This window comes from Leptodactylus fuscus, chromosome 10 (assembly GCF_031893055.1).
Source record: "Leptodactylus fuscus isolate aLepFus1 chromosome 10, aLepFus1.hap2, whole genome shotgun sequence".
Taxonomy (NCBI): Eukaryota; Metazoa; Chordata; class Amphibia; order Anura; family Leptodactylidae; genus Leptodactylus; species Leptodactylus fuscus.
Window position 1 is genome coordinate 84,747,116 of NC_134274.1, and position 20,571 is coordinate 84,767,686.

Genomic DNA, 20,571 nt, shown 5'->3' on the forward strand with positions numbered 1-20,571 from the left:
CCGGCTCAGCCGCATATGTGTCACCGAGAGAGGCGGCAGCGGCGAAGTGAGGAGCTGACACCGGCTCAGCCGCATATGTGTCAGCGAGAGAGGCGGCAGCGGCGAAGTCAGGAGCTGACACAGGTCAGCTCCTCTCTTCAGCCGCATATGTGTCAGCGAGACAGGCGGCAGCGGCGAAGCGAGGAGCTGACCTGTGTCAGCTCCTCGCTTCAGCCGCGTATGTGCTCAACTCAGATCTGCGTCCTCTGGCCGGGCCCCTGACACCAGTAGCAGTAGTACTGGCCTATTGGCGGACCTGCTGTCACTGTTTTATGTCCACTAGTTTCAGGGCATGTCTGGCTGAGTAGGGGCAGTGGTGGGAGCTGTGACCACATGTGGCACAATAAGATAGACAGGAGCAAAGATCATATCTGTCTGAATATGGAAATAAAATCAATCAGACCTTTTTCTAGCCTGGCAGAGGTTGTCAGCAGGATGTAGTTCTATCGATCTACAGGCTAATAAGCCGCCCCTCCGATCCATCTGATCATACATCTTTTGTGAATACGCCATAACTCCCGGGAATAAAACATATCGGTGTAATGTGCCTAACAAGAGATCCCAAATGCTTTGAGAAGTCGGGGTACGCCAGACCTGCAGCTTCAATGATACTCCATTCCCAGATGCAACCCTTGGGGACACTTGGCCAATATCCAGCATATTTTAGGGTTCCTACATAGTTAGGGTTTCTGGATCATCTGCTGGCGTCTGGATGGTCATAAAAACATAAATATGGCGGAAATGTCATTGATGTCATCATATTTTATTTCCAGTTTTTGGGCAGTCACGCTTTCACACTGACACCTGGAGCTGCTACTTCTGACTGCAATCCCCACACAACGACTTGCTGTATGGCCGTGTGTCTATCTGTAATGTGTCTTACTGTGCTGTTGGTTGTGGATTGTAATTGCCATACAGATCGCACAGGGTCTAAACTGACACATTGAAGCAAAGACAAACTTTTCAATAGTTCATGATGGTAGTGATTGTCAGGTTTGGATCACTATCACCTTGTATGCATCCCATCCTATATAATACGTGTAACTGCAGGAGACTGAAATCACCTCCAGCCATCATCCCATCCTACACGCCTCTGTGCAGACAGCTGTATATACACAATGTCCCCGCTTTTCTATTCTGCCCGGTGTATAGACATTGCTGCAGGGCAGAGCCCCATGAGAAGCGGCCCCCCTGTCTGCAGTATATATACATATATATATATATATGTATCTATCTGATGTGAGGACAGGGAGCCGGCAGTGAGCGGAGCCGCCGCCTGTGTTACCCTCCCCGGCTCTCAGCAGCTCCAGCTTGTCCCCGCATCGTACAATCAGCTTCCTGTAGCATAGAGCTTGTGGTAAAGATCCCGGGGATGGTGACAAGCGCCGGGAATAGAAGGGGGCAGCTCCCGCAGCGGTTTCATCTTCCTGCATAGATAGTGATGGACAGATGTGGGGGTGCTATGGCGGAAATCCCGGGGCCTCCTCTCCGCACCACCCCCGCACCTCCGCCAGTGACGGCCAGGGACTGTTAGGGAGGATGTCGGGGAGTGGGGAGACACGAAGAATGGAAGCTCTCCTGTCCGGTTCTAGCCGGTAATGGGCTCTGATCCCGGGCAGGGAAGCACACGGGGAGAGCGGAGCTTGACTCTGGCCCTGTGCTGAGTGACAGCCAATAGGAGGTGAGGCCGAGGCCGCTCAGCAGCCAATCAGTGCGCACCGCTGTGCATATAAGAGGCGGCGGCTGCTTCGGCCCCAGTGTTTTCCCGTCTAGGAAAGGAATTAGAGCTCGATTCGTATCATGGCAGAAACCGCGCCCGCCGCTGCCGCTGCTCCCCCTCCCGCCGAACCGGCCGCCAAATCCAAGAAGCAGCCGAAGAAAGCAGCCGCAGGGGGCGCCAAGAAGAGCAAGAAATCCTCCGGTCCCACCGTGTCCGAGCTGATCGTCAAAGCCGTGTCCGCCTCCAAGGAGCGCAGTGGGGTGTCTGTGGCCGCCCTGAAGAAGGTGCTGGCTGCTGGCGGCTACGATACAGACAAGAACCGCAGCCGTGTCAAGCTGGGCCTTAAGGCTCTGGTGACCAAGGGAACCCTGATCCAGGTGAAAGGCAGCGGCGCCTCCGGCTCCTTCAAGCTGAACAAGAAGCAGGCGGAGAGTAAGGACAAGGCGGCCAAGAAGAAGCCTGCAGCGGCCAAGCCCAAGAAAGCTGCCGCCAAGAAGCCCGCGGCTAAGTCTCCTAAGAAGGCGCCGACCGCGGCCAAGAGCCCGAAGAAAGCCAAGAAGCCTGCCGCGGCCGCCAAGAAGGCGGCCAAGAGCCCCAAGAAGCCGAAGGCGGCTCCTAAAGCCAAGAAGGTGACGAAGAGCCCGGCTAAGAAGGCGGCTAAGCCCAAAGCTGCCAAGAGCCCAGCTAAGAAGGCGGCCAAGCCCAAAGCTGCCAAGAGTCCGGCTAAGAAGGCTGCTAAAGCCAAGAAGCCCGCGGCTAAGAAATAAGCCCGAGCCGCCCTGTACTTGTCCCACAAAGGCTCTTCTCAGAGCCACCACCTTGTCCCGGCAGAGCTGTATGATCGCTATCTCCCCAGCCAGCGGGGGGGCGGGGGCGTCATATTAACGGCAATCCTATGACCAGGGCTCCATTCCCGTATCCGCACCGACACATGAGCGGTCACTACAGGGTAACATCCCCGCAGGTTTCTCCAGGTGACCGGTCCAGCGGGGTAGTAATGAGGACTAAAAGCTGAGGCCGCTGAGGGTTTATAGGGGCAGTAATCCAGTAGATTGGCCGCGCATCCTCCTCGTTACTGGCGGGGGCCTCTGTCTGGATAAAGGGGGAGGAGGAGGAGGAGGAGGAATTGTCAGTATGTCTGAGCTACACAATCCCTGCAGTCCCGAATGCAGCCTGATGCCGGGGGTCGCTGCGGTGTACGGCGGGCGGCTGTGTGCGTGCTTGTGGTAGGGGGACAAACGATACATACTCCCAGGTCTGTATCAGATCAGCGGGGAACGAGCCTGGACGCCCGGGAGGTTGTACTGGGGGAGAAGGGGGATGAGGCTGGGTGACAAGCGCTCTCAGGGGAGCCCCCGCCTGACACTACTCGTTCCTACACAGGCTGAGGAGGGGGCTCCCCTGAGAGCTCTTGTCACCCAGCCTCATCCCCTTCTCCCCCAGTACAACCTCCCGGCGTCCAGGCTCGTTCTCCCCTGAGAGCGCACACCGTTATTTCGGGGTCACTTCTGGACCCAGAAACTCGGATCTTTGCTGCCTCCTGTTCAGCGTGTTCTCTTGTATTTATAACGCACTGTCTGTGCTGCAGCTGAATGACTTGTCTGGGGGAGCTCCGGCTCCCAGCAGTAGGTTTGTGATGACACTGGGGCGGGTGGAGAAAGCCGGCAGACGTCCATTGTCTCCGGGGCCGAGCTGAGAGCGGCAGCAGGGACAGGGAGAGGCGGCGAGAACTGTAGGATATGAGCGGGAAAGCTCCGAATCACTAACGGGTGAAAGTTCTGCCAATCAGAGGAGGAAAGCAGGGGAGGGGGGGAGTGGCGTCAGGACACGCCCCATAATTGCGTCATCATAGCAGGGTTCTCCTTCTGGTCCGACCACTCTCTATATAAAAAGGCGGCTGTGCGGAGGGACGCTTATTCTAGTCTGTCAGCAGCAGCACAGAAGATGTCCGGTCGCGGTAAAGGAGGGAAAGGTCTCGGCAAGGGCGGTGCCAAGCGGCACAGGAAGGTGCTCCGGGATAACATCCAGGGCATCACCAAGCCTGCCATCCGCCGTCTAGCTCGCAGAGGAGGCGTCAAGCGCATCTCCGGTCTCATCTATGAGGAGACTCGCGGTGTCCTGAAAGTCTTCCTGGAGAACGTCATCCGTGACGCCGTCACCTACACCGAGCACGCCAAGAGGAAGACCGTCACCGCCATGGACGTGGTGTACGCGCTCAAGCGCCAGGGCCGCACTCTCTACGGCTTCGGAGGTTAATTCCGCCGCTCCCCGACTCTCTTCTACATAACCCAAAGGCTCTTCTCAGAGCCGCCACATCCTCCTGAGAACAGAGCTGTCCCCGCCACCCACCTCTCCTCTGCCCTCTAGGGCTGGAGCTGTCGCTGCGGCTACTGTAGGAATACCGGAGAGCGTGGAGATAAACGCTCTTAAGCTTCAGGGAACGTGTGAACAAATGCATAAATCTTAAGAGCGTTCCTGTCGCTGTACAGTGTGCACTGCCTAAAGTTTCTCCTTTACTTTGCCAGTGTGCGCAGATGTAGATACACGCGATAGATACGAGGTTATCAGGCGGATAAGTTCCTTCGCCTTGAGGATAATACAAACAGTGCGGTGTAACGTCCATAAATACAATGACAAAACGGATCGGGATAAATAAAGCCTCTGGTCCGGGGAATAAACACCAGAAATGAAGGGCTCAGCAGCTCTAGTGTGGAAGGGGTGGGGGGGCTCTTAGAAGAGCCTTTGGGGTGATAGTACAGAGCAGGTGATGGAGCCGATTACTTGGCGCTGGTGTACTTGGTGACGGCCTTGGTGCCCTCGGACACGGCGTGCTTGGCCAACTCTCCGGGCAGCAGCAGGCGCACGGAGGTCTGGATCTCCCGGGAGGTGATGGTGGAGCGCTTGTTATAGTGAGCCAGGCGGGAGGCTTCTCCTGCGATGCGCTCAAAGACGTCGTTGACGAAGGAATTCATGATGCTCATGGCCTTGGAAGAAATGCCGGTGTCGGGGTGGACCTGCTTCAGCACCTTGTACACGTAGATGGCATAGCTCTCCCTCCTGGCCCTCTTACGCTTCTTGCCGTCCTTCTTCTGGGCCTTGGTCACGGCTTTCTTGGAGCCCTTCTTGGGCGCTGGGGCAGACTTGGCGGGATCAGGCATGGTAGCACGGCGATCTTTTCCCACACGAGAATGAGAGAAAATAATGTCTGTGCTCCTCCCAGCGCAGCCCTATTTATAGGCGGGCTATGCAAATGAGCGCCGCTGTCTGCGCGCTGTTCTACTGGACCAGCAAGTCATGTGACCAGTGCCAGCATCATAATCCCCGCCCTCCGCAGCTGATTGGCGCTTCCACCAGGTTTGAATTTCCCTCCGTTTCTCTCCTCAGGTTTACAGGTTCTAATCGCCTCGTTATGTTGCGGGGGGGAACGCCACAGATTGTCCCCTGTGTAGCCTGATGCATGCCGGCGGGGGCTGTACAGCGCCGTGCTGCACGGGGTCTGGGGGAGGGGCATGAGCGCTAATGCTGGACTGTAGAAATAAACCAATGAGATGGAGGGGGCGGGCTTTCCATGAGCCAATGAGGACGAGCCCCGGCTGTATAAATATGTCGCTCTTTCCGCTCCTCAGCTCATATCACCGCTGTGTAACGTCTATACTGAAGCGATGGCAAGAACCAAGCAGACCGCCCGCAAATCCACCGGAGGGAAAGCTCCCCGCAAGCAGCTGGCCACTAAGGCCGCCAGGAAGAGCGCTCCCGCCACCGGCGGAGTGAAGAAGCCTCACCGCTACCGCCCTGGTACAGTCGCTCTGCGTGAAATCCGCCGCTACCAGAAGTCCACCGAGCTGCTGATCCGTAAGCTTCCCTTCCAGCGCCTGGTTCGAGAGATCGCCCAGGACTTCAAGACGGATCTCCGCTTCCAGAGCTCCGCCGTCATGGCCCTGCAGGAAGCTAGCGAAGCTTACCTGGTCGGGCTCTTTGAGGACACCAACCTGTGCGCCATCCACGCCAAGAGGGTCACCATCATGCCCAAAGACATCCAGCTGGCCCGCAGGATTCGTGGGGAGAGGGCTTAAATCTGCCCAGGCACCGTCTGACAACACAAAGGCTCTTCTCAGAGCCACCAAATCCTCCCTCAGACGAGCTGTAGCCGTTGTCTTTCTCCTCTCGGGAGGGGAGAAGAGAAGCCTTCACTGGCTGCTAATAGAGAGGTTACCCTTTCCCTTACAGTCACTGAGTTAGCGATATCTCGTCTCCCTCCTTTGTATGTATAACAGGCACATATGTAACTGCAGCGCCCTCTACAGTAACCTGAGCGCCGCCCCCACTGACTGCTGACTCAATCTTACTTCGCAGCAGCGGAGGATGTAATAGACAGGCGGAGGCTTGAAATTCGCGTCCTTTCTCCCTTTGCACCACCTGACGCTGCCGGTTCTCGCGCGGGTTGTAACGGTCACTGAATGAATGGGAATCTACGATTGAGCGGGAAGATAGACAAAGGTTCGCCCGGATCAGCCCTTTAACGCCCGTTTCATCGGCACTTCTAAACCTGCCACCGTGGGCTGTGCCCTGGCGGGGAGAGAGGATTAGGATGAGCACAGCCATTACTATCCCTAACTGACCCTGCGCCCGCACCACATCTCCCTCCCTCCCTCCTCTCCGTCGCTAGTATGTGCCTACTCCGCGCATCTCTCCCTAGCGCCTTCTACAATGACCTGAGCGCCGCTGAATCTTCTTCAGTTGGGGAGGGTTTGAAATTCGCGCCCATTCTCTCTGCACCACGTGACGCTGCCGGCTCTCGCGCGGGTTGTAACGGTCACTGAATGGGAATTGCAAAACCACCAACCGTGTGAGCGGGGAGATAGACAAAGGTTCACCCGGATCAGCCCTTTAACGCCCGTTTCATCGGCACTTGTAAGCCTGCCACCGTGGGCTGTGCCCTGGCGGGGAGAGAGGATTAGGATGAGCACAGCCATTACTATCCCTAACTGACAAGACCCTGCGCCCGCAACCACATCTCCCTCCCTCCTCTCCGTACCTAGTATATGCCTACTCCGCACATCCTTCTACAATAACCTGAGGGCCGCCCCAGTCCGCTGCTGAATCTTCTTCAGTGGGAGAGGGCTCAGCTCTGGGGAGGTTTTGAAATTCGCGCCCCTTCTCTCTGCGCCACGTGACGCTGCCGGCTCTCGCGCGGATTGTAACGGTCACTGCGACTGAGCGGGAATTTCAAAACCACCAACCGTGTGAGCGGGGAGAAAAGACAAAGCGTCACCCGGAGGAGCCGGCGCTCACCTCGGCTTTGTATCAGCGCGCGCCCGCCCGCCCGCCCGTTATATCTAAGCTCCGCTTATACTACCTGCCTGGGAAGAGAGCATTAGCAGATTACCACCAGCCCGACCTGACACAAAACCCCGCGCCCGCACCACATCTCCCTACAGAGTGAATCCTCCTCCCGCTCAGTCACCCCACGGTGCTTCCCTGTAAGGGCCGCCGGTCGGGCCAGGAGTTGGCTTCAGAATAGACGGACAGCCCGTATTGTAGACAGGAGGCAGCTCTGCTGTAGACAAGGTGGTGGCTCTTAGAAGAGCCTTTGCTTGTATAGACGGATGGGGTGGGAGCGGCGCTCACTTGCTCTTGCTGGGCTTGCTGCTCTCGGTCTTCTTGGGCAGCAGCACGGCCTGGATGTTGGGCAGGACGCCTCCCTGGGCGATGGTCACGCCACCCAGCAGTTTGTTCAGCTCCTCGTCATTGCGCACGGCCAGCTGCAGGTGACGGGGGATGATGCGGGTCTTCTTGTTGTCCCGTGCAGCATTACCAGCCAACTCCAGGATCTCAGCGGTCAGATACTCCAGTACGGCCGCCAGGTAGACGGGAGCACCAGCACCAACCCTCTCGGCGTAGTTGCCCTTGCGGAGAAGCCTGTGCACACGACCGACGGGGAACTGAAGTCCCGCCCGGGATGAGCGGGTCTTGGCCTTAGCACGAGCTTTGCCTCCTTGCTTGCCGCGTCCAGACATGGTTCGTGGATCGTCAGTTACTGTAATGGAACACAGAATATCCTGCCCTGTACCGGCTCCTCCTGCCTTATATATATAGTTCTGCCCCGCCCTCCTGCAACTCTCATTGGACACATCTCAAGCCGCCAATAGAGGCCAGATTTGTGGAACCACCAATCCGCTTCAGCAGGCGGGGCTTGCAAAAGTCACATGGTTTGCTGGTCCAGTAGAACAGCGCACAGACAGCGGCGCTCATTTGCATAGCCCGCCTATAAATAGGGCTGCGCTGGGAGGAGCACAGACATTACTTTCTCTCATTCTCGTGTGAAAGAGATCTCCGTGTTATACCATGCCTGATCCCGCCAAGTCTGCCCCAGCGCCCAAGAAGGGCTCCAAGAAAGCCGTGACCAAGGCCCAGAAGAAGGACGGCAAGAAGCGTAAGAGGGCCAGGAAGGAGAGCTATGCCATCTACGTGTACAAGGTGCTGAAGCAGGTCCACCCCGACACCGGTATCTCCTCCAAGGCCATGGTCGTCATGAATTCCTTCGTCAACGACATCTTCGAGCGCATCGCAGGAGAAGCCTCCCGCCTGGCTCACTACAACAAGCGCTCCACCATCACCTCCCGGGAGATCCAGACCGCCGTGCGCCTGCTGCTGCCCGGAGAGTTGGCCAAGCACGCCGTGTCCGAGGGCACCAAGGCCGTCACCAAGTACACCAGCGCCAAGTAATCGGCTCCATCACCTGCTCTGTACTATCACCCCAAAGGCTCTTCTAAGAGCCCCCCACACCTTCCACACTAGAGCTGCTGAGCCCTCCATTTCTGGCTTCTTGCTGCTGCTGCTGCTGCACGTGTTTCTACCCAGAACCTTTCTTTCCAGCTATTTTCTTGTACTTGCTAGACTTACTATACACCCAAAGAGAAGCTCTAATCTCCGGCTTGCTACATTGACATCTCTACGAGGTGCAGTGCTCTCTGCACGCACCTGCGATTGGAGGGTTAAACTAAGCTGCTACTTATCGGCCCGAGCTGCCGGCACGGGGGTTACACTGCAGAGCCGCAGTAGGACTACTTCTAGGGACCTGTTCACAAAGCTTAGATTCCGAAGGTTTGGACCGTTTTCTTCTTCTACTCTCTCCAGTATTCCAGCAGTGATGACATTACAGCCTACAGGAGGCGTCTGCAGCCCCAGACCTACAAGGCAGAGGAGAGGTGGGTGGCGGGGACAGCTCTGTTCTCAGGAGGATGTGGCGGCTCTGAGAAGAGCCTTTGGGTTATGAAGTAGAGAGTCGGGGAGCGGCGGAATTAGCCTCCGAAGCCGTAGAGAGTGCGGCCCTGACGCTTGAGCGCGTACACCACGTCCATGGCGGTGACGGTCTTCCTCTTGGCGTGCTCGGTGTAGGTGACGGCGTCACGGATGACGTTCTCCAGGAAGACTTTCAGGACACCGCGAGTTTCCTCATAGATGAGACCGGAGATGCGCTTGACGCCTCCTCTGCGAGCCAGACGGCGGATGGCAGGCTTGGTGATGCCCTGGATGTTATCCCGGAGCACCTTCCTGTGCCGCTTGGCACCGCCCTTGCCGAGACCTTTCCCTCCTTTACCGCGACCGGACATCTTCTGTGCTGCTGCTGCTGACAGACTAGAACAAGCGTCCCTCCGCACAGCCGCCTTTTTATATAGAGAGTGGTCGGACCAGAAGGAGAACCCTGCATTGATGACGTAATTCTTCGGCGTGACTCCTACAAGCCCCTCCTCTGTCTCGCGCTGATTGGCTGACATAAGACAATGGATCACTTTGAATTTCCCGCTCATTCTCCCATTGCCGAGGGTCAGCGGTCAGCGGCTCCTTCTAGCCGGCCTACTAGATAACATGCAGGGCGCTGTTCTCACTGCTCCAGACCTTCTTCTCTGTCAATAGGACTATTGCATTCCGGAGCCGCACCCCCTCCTCCCCGGATCTAATTCTTCTCCCGGCTGCGGGATCTCCTCTCTGCCCCCTATGGGCATCCTTGTGTAATCGCCGCGAGGCTGCAGTTATAGTGAACCCCGGGTGCGGGCTGTGCAGTTCCACGCTGATCCAGATGGGGGCGCGGGGAACAAACGGCACAGCTCGAAAGACCCTGTATATACGGATCCCAGCCAGCAGGTGGCGCACAGATACTACATAGGACGGTTACCGGGGCTCTAATTCTGTCGTTAGACGATCGTCTTTAACCCTTTCCCGGCAATGGCATTTTTTTTTTTTTTTTTTGTTTCGTTTTTTACTCCCCTCCTTCTAAGCCCCATAACTTTTTTATTTCTCCGCTCCCAGAGCCATATGAGGTCTTAATTTTTGCGGGACAATTTTTTCTTCCTGATGCCACCATTAATTATTCTATATAATGTACTGGGAAGCAGGAAAAACCATCAGAATGGGGTGGATTTGAAGAAAAAAATGCATTTCTGCGACATTCTTACAGGCTTTGGTTTTACGGCGTTCACTGTGCAGCCAAAATGACATGTCCCCTGTATTCTGTGTTTCGGTACGGTTCCAGGGATACCACATTTCTATGGTTTTATTTAAATTTCGACCCCTTAAAAAAAATTCCAAAACTGTTTTTTTTTTTTTTTTTTTCTAAAAGTCGCCATATTCCGACAGCCGTAACTTTTTTATACGTCCGTGTACAGAGATGTGTATGGCGTCTTTTTTTGCGGGGTCGGGTGTACTCTTTAGTTCTACCATTTTCGGGAAATGTTATTGCTTTGATCACTTTTTATTCCAATTTATATCAGAATCAAAACACTGAAAAAAAAAAAAAAAACGGCACTTTGGCACTTTTGACTATTTTTCCCGCTACAGCGTTTACCGAACAGGAAAGATATTTTTATAGATTTTTAGAGCGGGCAATTTTGGACGCGGGGATACCTAACATGTATGTGTTTCACAGTTTTTAACTACTTTTATATGTGTTCTAGGGAAAGGGGAGTGATTTGAATTTGTAATTCTTTTTATGTTTTATTATTATTATTTTATTTTTATTTTAACTTTATTTATTTGATTTTTTTTTCCCATTTATTAGACCCCCTACGGGCGTTGAACCCCAGGGGGTCTGATCACTAATGCATTGCAATGCTAAAGCAAAAAATCATCCTTTCTTTTGCAGGCTGCATAGACCAGCCTGCAAAAGAGAGCATTTGCAGACAAGCCTGGGAGCCTTGTAAAGGCTCCCGGCTGTCATGCCAACGTGACGTCGGCCCTGGAGCATGCTCCAGGAGCAGGCGACCACCGGCAAAATGGCGGCGCCCATGCGTCGCCGGAAAAATGGCGCCTCCGGCGCCTTTGACCGTGGCGCCGCAGGGGTTAATGCCTTAAAGCAGTAGACACCCGGCGGCTATGGCGGCCGCCCGGCTCCCGAGCGGTCGCCATAGTTACAGACCCGACATGCGCCGTACTATTACGGCGCATGTCGGGAAGGGGTTAAAAAGGCCATTCTACTCCCACCTTCCAGTCTCTTCTTCTCCTCTTTGCTGTTTCTGTCAAAATCTGTTTATTGCAGTATGCAAATCCCGCTCATGGAACTCAGGGGGATTGCCCCTCTTGCTCCGAGCACCCCCACGTCATAACCTCTCGCCGCCCCTTAGTTCTTAATTCTCTTCACGCCCCTCTTCATATTCATCTCCTGACACTCTGCCTTGCGTACTCATCCGACGCTGTGCTACACGCCCCATGAAGAGGGGCATGAACAGAATGAACTAAAAGGAGCTTGTGCTGTTGTTAGGACTAAGGGAAAACAGATGATGAATAATAATAGAATAATACATTTTATTTTTATAGTGCCAACGTATTCTGCAGCGCTGTACAACTTGTAGGGTTCAAATACAGAGAGAAAAATGCATTACAAAGAAATAGTCACGTCACACAATGGGACTGAGGGCCCTGCTCGCAAGAGCTTACAATCTGTGAGGTAAAGGGGGTGGCACAAGAGGTAGCAGGGGCGGCATTGCTTATACAGGGGTCAGACAATATTGTAATAGTGGTGACTGTCTTTACACAAACATAAACCTGTAGGAGCCGTCACCGTCACTGCCTATATCTCCTCCGGCTTTACAGCTCAGGTTTACGTACAGAAGGTGTCATCTGCAGAATAAGGGGAGAAAAAAAAAAAAAAAAAAAAGAAAAGGCAAAATAGTGCAGTATGCTGCTACGTCGTCTCGCCTGGTACGGCGCCCCGCGCCTTATGCTGCACCCCTCTACATTTTACACAGACCTGTTCCGCACCACATAATGCCGTCCCCAAAGACTGATGACCATTAGGCCAATACCGATTGGATTATTCCAACAGGCAATGGCTGACAGGCAATGATATATTCCCCAATTGCTCCATCCTCCACCAGCCCTCCTGTTCGATTCTAGGTAATGCTGTACATCATATGCAGGAGCTGAATAACATCACCCAAAAGGATTGTGCACAGAACTACTTTAAATATAGGACAACTAGTGAACCCGAACTGTACCCTATGGCAGCGAGGGAGCCCTCTCGGCCCTCCTGAATACAGCAGAACAGTCCCAAATTCCAGGTGCTGTCTCGCAGTCCTTTGGCGGTGGCTCCCAAATAACCTGCATATCACTTAAGAATGGCACTATATTATGCGGGGGCCCTCTGACGGGATGTTCTACTGACTGGGGCCCCTCCCTACAACATATTCTTGTTTGAAATGGTTATGGGTGCTGCAGCGGCATCTCATACACTTGAACAGGGTACAACTACAGTACCCACAACTGCGGTTGTAAGAACACAGCGAATAAGCAGCGCCCCACATTTAAACAATAATGGGATTTGCCTGCTCCGAGAAACAGTTGATCTGTGGGGTCCTAACAGTCTAAGGGATCAGTAGGGATTAGAGATGAGCCAACAGCGTTCCATCGAATTGGTATTCAGGCTGCTCAAGATATTCCATTCCAATTGAATACCACGCGGCAAACGCACTAAAAATTTGTATCCCCTCCCACCTTCCCTGGCGCTTTTTCTTTCTTTTTTTTTTTTTTTTTTTTTTTGCACCAATAACTGTGCAGGGGAGGTGGGACAGGAACTACGACAACCGCGGCATCGAAAAAAAAAAAAAAAAGTCAGAAAAAGTAATTGGCTGGCTGAATCAGGTGACCTCCGCTTCATATGAATGGGGGATTTCAGATTCGGTTCATATGAGACTGTGAACTATGTGACTGTGAGACAGGGATAGATATACTGTGGGAGGGGGAGGGGGCATGGCTAGCCGGCAACCAGAGCGGTCGCGTCTGCTGTGAGCTCCTGACTTGGACACTTTCATCCGTTTCTTACCGGCGGTGATCTCAGCCATCCATACAGATAACAACCCCGAGGCTCTCCTCCAAGCCTCTGTCTGCTATTTTGGGGTGTTATTTCACACTTTTACAGCGCTCCTGAGGATATAAACTGTTGCGGCCTTCTGTCCCACAGGACCCGGCCGCCATCTTGTTTTTGGACTTACCTGCTGCCGACTTGTTCCAGCTCCCGGCGTAGTCCCTCGCAGCTCTGGACCGCTCATCCGACCCAGGAGAGGACCTCTGGCGCGTTCCAGACACTTACTGCCTTCATCCAGCTCTCTTACTTTACCGGGCAGCTGATCATAGGAGTCACGACCGCCATTTTGTTTTTTTTGCGGCCTGCCTTCTTCTGGAGTCACCACGGCCTGCGGAGCGCAGGAGACATCTCCCGCGACATCACAGCTGCTTCTGGTTCTGGAGCAGCCTGGAGAGGAGGTATTTCGAGGTACGGAACCTCAGATTCTGGATCTCTTCTCCCAGACCCGGCAGCCATTTTGAGTAGGCCTCACTAGGATCCCTAGCCTAAAGTGTAAGGGCCGGCCCCTGATGTGACTTCTACGCAGAACCCAGATCCGGAAGAAGGGGTGTGACTTGCCGGACAGCTATCCGGCTGTGATTTGCGCCCAGCTCCAGACCTACCCATCTTGGAGCGCAGCCTGCCTCTCTGCATGAAGCAGCAGCTACAGACCAACTACACTGAGACGCCTGCAGCTGCCCTTCAGTTTAACCCACTCGTATCCTGACATGGAGGTGAGCCGAATCTGCATTTCTCCCTTCCCCTGGAGTTGGAAACAGTAGCAGGCCACATTAATCTGCACTTGAGGACCTATGATAAGATAAGATAATCCTTTAATAGTCCTACATTGGGGAAATTCCAGCATGTTACAGCAGCCTAGTAATACAGGATAATACACAGTAATATAATACAGACGCAGACACACATATGCTGAGAAGAGAAGATATACTAGGAGTCCATGGCAGCTAAGGAACGGAAGAGAAAGAAGGAAGACTTCATGGTCATCGTCATAGTCATTTAGTTGTCTGTGCGGAGTGTCTTCGCTTGGTCTGATGTAAATTATACAGCCCGGTCGCGGTTGGAAGGAAGGACCTGCGATAGCTTCTTCTCACACTTGGGGTGAAGCAGACGGTCACTTACAGTGCTGCCAAGTCCCATCAAGGTCCCATACATGGGGTGGGATTTGTTCTCCCGCATGGAGGTCACCACAGACAGTATCCTTCTGTCACCCACCACCTGTACTGGGTCCAGGGGGCTCCCCAGGACAGAGCTGGCCCTCCTGATCAGCCTGTCACGTCTGTTTCTGTCCCTGGTTGATGGACTGCACCCCCAGCAGGCCACACCGAAAAAGATGGCTGAGGCAACCACAGAGTTGAAGAAGGCCCTAAGAAGTGTCCCCTGGACTCCGAAGGCCCTCAGCCACCTGAGCAGGTAGAGTCTGCTGTGGCCCTTTCTGTGCAGCGCCTCCAGGTGATCAGCCCAGTCTAGTTTATTAGTGAGGAGCACGCCCAGGTACTTACAGGTCCTGACTATCTCAATACATATTCCCTGGATCTCCACCGGGGTCGGAGCACCTCTCCGTTTACTAAAGTCCACCACCATCTCCTTGGTCTTCCCAGCATTAATACTGAGCTGGTTCCGCTGGCACCATTCAACAAAGTCCAGGTTTAAGTCTCTGTATTCCCTATCGTCGCCATCAGTGATAAGGCCGACTATAGCAGAGTCATCGGAGGACTTCTGTAAGTAACAGCTGGATGAGTTGTGCCTGAAGTCAGCAGTGTACAGTGTGAAGAGAAATGGGGCAAGAACTGGACCTTGTGGTGCCCCCGTACTACAGATCACAGTGTCAGACACACAGTCCCGGGCTCTCACATACTGAGGGCGGGTTGTCAGGTAGTCTAGGGTCCAGTTGGACAGGTGATGGTCCACTCCACCAAGGTTCAGCTTTTCCCTCAGTAGCCCTTGCTGAATGGTGTTGAACGCACTGGAGAAGTCAAAGAACAATATTCTCACAGTGTTCCCGGGTTTCTCTAGGTGAGAGAGAACTCTATGAAGAAGGTGGATGATGGCGTCATCTACCCCAATGCCCGGCCGATAGGCAAACTGGAGGGGGTCCAGAGCGGAGCTCACTAGGGGGTGTAGGTGTGTCAGGACCAGTCTCTCTGGGACCTTCATCAGGTGAGATGTCAGTGCTACGGGTCGGTAGTCATTGTAGCCCACCGGGTTGGGTATCTTTGGGACTGGCACCACACAAGATGTTTTCCACAGTCGAGGTACCACTCCCAGCTTTAGACTCGTATTGTACATGTGTGTAATAATACCACACAGCTGGTCACTGCACATTTTAAGAACTCTTGCGCTTATACCATCAGGTCCTCCGGCCTTGTCTGCTTTAATAAACCCTTCTGCTACCCTCCTCCCCTATATCTCCTCTCCGGAAAGTTTTACATTCATATCCCATAAGTGGTGTCCCTGACCCTCGATATCTACGGTCCTCGGCTAGAGTTATTCTACATTCTTTCCGCACTCCCACACCTGGGCTTTCTTGCCCTCCCCTGCAGCCCCCTGCCGCCTTCTCTAACAGGGTCTCATCCGAACCTCCCCTGTGGATTAGTCGTAGCAGTTAAGATTGGGAAAGGCTGTCTTACCTACAGGAATATCATCCCCACTACTGCACTAAGAGACGTAGAACCCAATTATACCTGATACCTCGCTTGCAGAGGACGACTGTCTGCCTAGACGCTGAGATTGTCAACCTTACCTATTGATATTTGGGGACCTCTCCCCTCCCTGTACCTAAGTGAATCTCCAAGAACACTCTTGTCTATGTTGTCATTTAGACTGATGCTCTCTGTTTGCTAGATGTTATAGTCTTGACCTCGTCCCTCTCCCTCACTTATATTGCATCCATCAAGATGGTTAAACCAAATAAAGACAAAGGCACAGACCTCGCTGGTACTCCCAATCAAACTAAACTCCAAAGTGACTTGCAAAAGTATCTTAGAAAGAAAAATCGACAATCTCCCGCCGGATCGCTGAAAATGGCGCCTGACCACAATAGGGAGCCTGACACAGGTGATGACTCGGATGCTGAGAGTAATATTGACCAGGACCGCCTGGAGGATAGCACCTTCTTAAGAACATTTCTACAACAAGCTCTGTCAGCCGCCCTAGACCCAGTTCTTCAGCAACTTGAGGATATTAGAGCGGAACTTCATCATATAGACAGTCGAGTCTCTACTCTAGAAAGCGCATATCCTTCAATTAAATCTCATAATGACCTCACTACGTCTCAGCTGGCCCTGCACAAAGATTACATCGATTGTTCTCTTACTCTACTTCACCGCCCTCATCTCTTCTCTCTCCAGCAACCCTAAAAGGATTTTTGAAACTTTTCACTCCTTACTCACAGCCAAGGTGCAGACGCCATTCACAGTCCTTAGTGCTGATGACCTGGCCACGTATTTCCATGATAAAATTGATAAGATCCATCAGGAAATAACTGCCAAAGCCCCAGGTGGCATTGATCCCATCACCTACCATAGTACTGATCCCCTCACCAACCGCACTTCAGACTGTCTTTTCTCATCTTTTCAACCTGTTACAGAAGAGGAAGTCTCTCAGCTACTTTCTTCATCTCGCCCTACAACCTGCAGTAGTGACCCCTTCCCCTCGCACCTTCTCCAACCTCTGTCGCCTGCTGTCACGACTTGCCTTACTAAAATATTTAATCTCTCTCTCTCTCTCTCTCTCTCTCTCTCTCTCTCTCTCTCTCTCTCTCTCTCTCTCTCTCTCTCTCTCTCTCTCTCTCTCTCTCTCTCTCTCTCTCTCTCTCTTCTCTTTCTCTTTCTCTTTCTCTTTCTCTTTCTCTTTCTCTTTCTCTCTCTCTCTCTCCATCCTCCTTCAAGCATGCTGTTATAACTCCGCTATTGGAAAAACCCCACCCTGTGCTGCTAACTATCGACCCATCTCTAACCCGCCCTTCATCTCTAAACTTTTGGAACGCCTGGTCTATTCTCGTTTAAACCGCTATCTCTCTGCTAACTCTCTGCTTGACCCCTTACAATCTCTGCACTCTACTGAAATGGCTCTCGCAAAAGTCTCCAATGATCTCCTAATGGCTAAATCCAATGGTGACTTCTCTCTTCTTATTCTTCTGGACCTCTCTGCAGCTTTTGACACTATTGATCATCATCTTCTCCTCCTCACTATGCTCCGCTCAGTCGGCCTCAACGCCACTGCGCTCTCCTGGTTCCCCTCTTATCTCTCAGACCGCACTTCCAGTGTATCATTTGCGGGCTCTGTTTCTTCCCCTCTTTCCCTTGCTGTTGGGGTTCCTCAGGGCTCGGTCCTAGGCCCCCTGCTCTTTTCTCTCTACACAGCCCCCATTGGACAAACCATCGCCAGATTTGGCTTCAGGTACCATCTTTATGCTGATGACACCCAATTATACACATCTTCCCGTGACATCACCCCTGCACTCATACAGAACACTAGTGACTGTCTTTCTGCTGTCTCTAATATCATGTCCTCGCTCTATCTGAAACTAAATCTCTCTAAGACTGAACTACTACTGTTTCCACCATCTAACAGATCTGTCCCTGATATATCCATTGCAGTGTCAGGCCTTACTATAACTCCTAGGCAGCATGCCTGCTGCCTCGGGGTCATGTTTGACGCAGACCTTTCCTTCACCCCGCATATTGAATCACTCGCACGTTCATGTCACCTCCTCCTCAAAAACATCTCCAGAATACGCCCTTTCCTCACCAGAGAAACACTAAAGACACTTATTGTCTCTCTGATTCATTCTCGCCTTGACTACTGTAACGCCTTACTAATCGGTCTTCCCCTCACTAAACTCTCCCCTCTACAATCTATTCTGAATGCAGCGGCCAGGCTCATCTATCAGGCTAGACACTACAGCGATGCCTCGGGTCTGTGCCAGTTGCTACACTGGCTGCCTATTCATTATAGAATAAAATATAAAGTTATCATCCTCCTCCACAAGGCTCTCCATAATGCCGCACCTCCCTACATTTCCTCCCTCATCTCCGTCTACTGCCCAACCCGTGCTCTCCGTTCACTCAATGGCCTAACACTTACATCCCCTATTATCAGAACCTCCCACGCTCGTATACAAGACTTCTCCCGAGCTGCATCACTTCTCTGGAATGCTCTACCCTGGACAATAAGATTAACTCCCAATTTCTACAGTTCCAAATGCAAACTAACGACACATCTTTTCAGACAGGCCTATCACAATTTCTAACGTAAACCCTTCCATGCTATAATTAGAATCCCCAAAATTTAACCCTCCTCTGTCCCCGCTCCCACATTACCCCACATGATATGATGTCTTTTCCAGATAACTTTATTTGTCCAAGCTCCATCCACATGTTACAGGACACCACTAGTGATGGCTCATAAAGTTTTGTTTGTGTAATGACAGTAACCTCTATTACAAAAGTGTCTGACCCCTGTATAAGCAATGCCGCCCCTCCTACCTCTTGTGTCACCCCCCCTCTACCTCATAGATAGTAAGCTCTTGTGAGCAGGGCCCTCAGTCCCATTGTGTGAAATGACGTTCTTTGTTATGTATCTGTCTGTATTTGAACCCTACAAAATGTACAGTGCTGCGGAATATGTTGGCGATATATAAATAAATTTATTATTATTATTATTATTATTATTATTATTATTATTATTATTATTATTGTTGTTGTTGTTGTTGTTGTTGTTGTTGTTGTTGTTGTTGTTGTTGTTGTTGTTGTTGTTGTTGTTGTTATTATTATTATCAAAGAAAACCACAGTTGCTGCAAAACGTAAGACTTAAGTGGCTTTCTGAATCTTGTGCTAATGAGGCTTTGCAGTAAATTGCAATCCGAATGTCTGATCCTCAAGGAGTCTCTGGTGTGCCGGGAAATCAAGAGGATTAAAGCAGACAAGGTAGACTTGTACCGCCCGAGGTGCACCGCCGCAGGCATGACGCCGCCGATCGCCGGAGTGAAATCTGGCCCGCGGAAGTATTTTGAAAGTTGAAATTTTGACAAAGTGTCTACGGAAGTGGAAATTCTCTCAGGGGGAAGCTCCCCTCGGCCCTGCCCAGGAGGGTGAGCCCCATCCCGGTCTGGCGCTCGCTGCAGGAAGGCCTCCTCGGGGGCTCCGATTTTTTTTCAAAGTGTCTGCGGAAGTGGAAGTTCTCTCAGGGGGAAGCTCCCCTCGGACCCTGCCCAGGAGGGTGAGCCCCGGCCCGACTTGCCTCCCCTAGGCCCGCCCGGTCCGGAACCCGGTTCTCCCTGCAGACCTCGCCTCGGGGCAACCCTCCAACTCCACATCTCCCGGCACTTTCCGCCGGAGTCAAAAACAGCACTACCTCTTCCTTCCGCTGGCCCTCGAGAGTCCTCACCGCTCCCCCAGGCAGGCTTCCACGGGAGGCGGATCGGACCCCACCATTAAGCCCCCTGACAAACAGCCATCCCTGGAACTCTCTCCGGGCCCGACTATTAAGCCCCACCGCCGACCCTCCGGGGCCGACTATTAAGCCCACTGCCAGAGATAGCACTCATGGTAATCTCTCTGGGCCCGACTATTAAGCCCAACCGTGACTTATGCCGGGAAATGTGACTTATGCCGGGAAATGTGACTTATGCTGGCAAATGTGACTTATGCTGGCAAATGTGACTTATGCTGGCAAATGTGACTTATGCTGGCAAATGTGACTTATGCTGGCAAATGTGACTTATGCTGGCAAATGTGACTTGTCCGCCCAACCGTGACTTATGCTGGCAAATGTGACTTGTCCGCCCAACTGTGACTTATGCTGGCAAATGTGACTTGTCCGCCCAACCGTGACTTATGCTGGCAAATGTGACTTGTCCGCCCAACTGTGACTTATGCCGGCAAATGTGACTTGTCCGCCCAACCGTGACTTATGCCTGGAAATGTGACTTGTCCGCCCAACCGTGACTTATGCCTGGAAATGTGACTTGTCCGCCCTGTGCCTGGGCTTCCATGTATTGGATATCTCTGTCATGGTACGATAACCTTACATACAATTGCTATCTTTTAGAAACCCGAGACGGATGAAGAAGAACTGATTGCGCCGAATCCTGATGACATCACCCTTGCCTAAGGCGACCACTATTCTTCATTTTTCGTGGGCTAGTTATAAAATCCTACGAGGAGAGAGGACTATGTATTTGGCTTGCCTGTGTCAATGGCTGCTCCGGTCATAAATCTTTATCTGTCATGATTTCTAAAGATTGCCTTATTGCCTGGTAGGCACAGCTCAGGTTATAACACTTTTGCAGTCCTGACTTCTCCACCTTCATTTCCTCTTTAGCTCCCAGGAGGTATCCGTTTCCTTTACATAGACTTAAGTAAGGTGGAGCGAGGGGTCGCTATTAGAGATGAGCGAACACTAAAATGTTCGAGGTTCGAAATCCGATTCGAACAGCCGCTCACTGTTCGA

At 52.5% G+C, this 20,571-nt stretch overlaps 5 protein-coding genes across 5 annotated transcripts; 3 read left to right on the top strand and 2 right to left on the bottom strand.

The window, feature by feature from the left end:
* Positions 1-1,820: 1,820 nt before the first annotated feature.
* Positions 1,821-2,548, top strand: LOC142182974 (histone H1.03-like). Its single transcript, XM_075257811.1, has one exon. It carries the CDS (start codon positions 1,840-1,842, stop codon positions 2,524-2,526), a length of 687 nt encoding a protein of 228 aa, XP_075113912.1. The 5' UTR covers positions 1,821-1,839; the 3' UTR covers positions 2,527-2,548.
* Positions 2,549-4,470: 1,922 nt separating this feature from the next.
* Positions 4,471-4,947, bottom strand: LOC142219036 (histone H2B type 1-O-like). The gene has a single exon (XM_075287986.1). The coding sequence runs from the start codon at positions 4,915-4,917 to the stop codon at positions 4,537-4,539; it is 381 nt and encodes a 126-aa protein (XP_075144087.1). The 5' UTR covers positions 4,918-4,947; the 3' UTR covers positions 4,471-4,536.
* Positions 4,948-5,411: 464 nt separating this feature from the next.
* Positions 5,412-6,054, top strand: LOC142183568 (histone H3). The gene has a single exon (XM_075258697.1). It carries the CDS (start codon positions 5,422-5,424, stop codon positions 5,830-5,832), a length of 411 nt encoding a protein of 136 aa, XP_075114798.1. The 5' UTR covers positions 5,412-5,421; the 3' UTR covers positions 5,833-6,054.
* Positions 6,055-7,244: 1,190 nt separating this feature from the next.
* On the bottom strand, positions 7,245-7,824 carry LOC142183463 (histone H2A type 2-B). Its single transcript, XM_075258562.1, has one exon. It carries the CDS (start codon positions 7,774-7,776, stop codon positions 7,384-7,386), a length of 393 nt encoding a protein of 130 aa, XP_075114663.1. The 5' UTR covers positions 7,777-7,824; the 3' UTR covers positions 7,245-7,383.
* Positions 7,825-8,074: 250 nt separating this feature from the next.
* LOC142183464 (histone H2B type 1-O-like) lies at positions 8,075-8,542 on the top strand. The gene has a single exon (XM_075258563.1). The coding sequence runs from the start codon at positions 8,105-8,107 to the stop codon at positions 8,483-8,485; it is 381 nt and encodes a 126-aa protein (XP_075114664.1). The 5' UTR covers positions 8,075-8,104; the 3' UTR covers positions 8,486-8,542.
* The last annotated feature ends 12,029 nt before the right edge of the window (positions 8,543-20,571 follow it).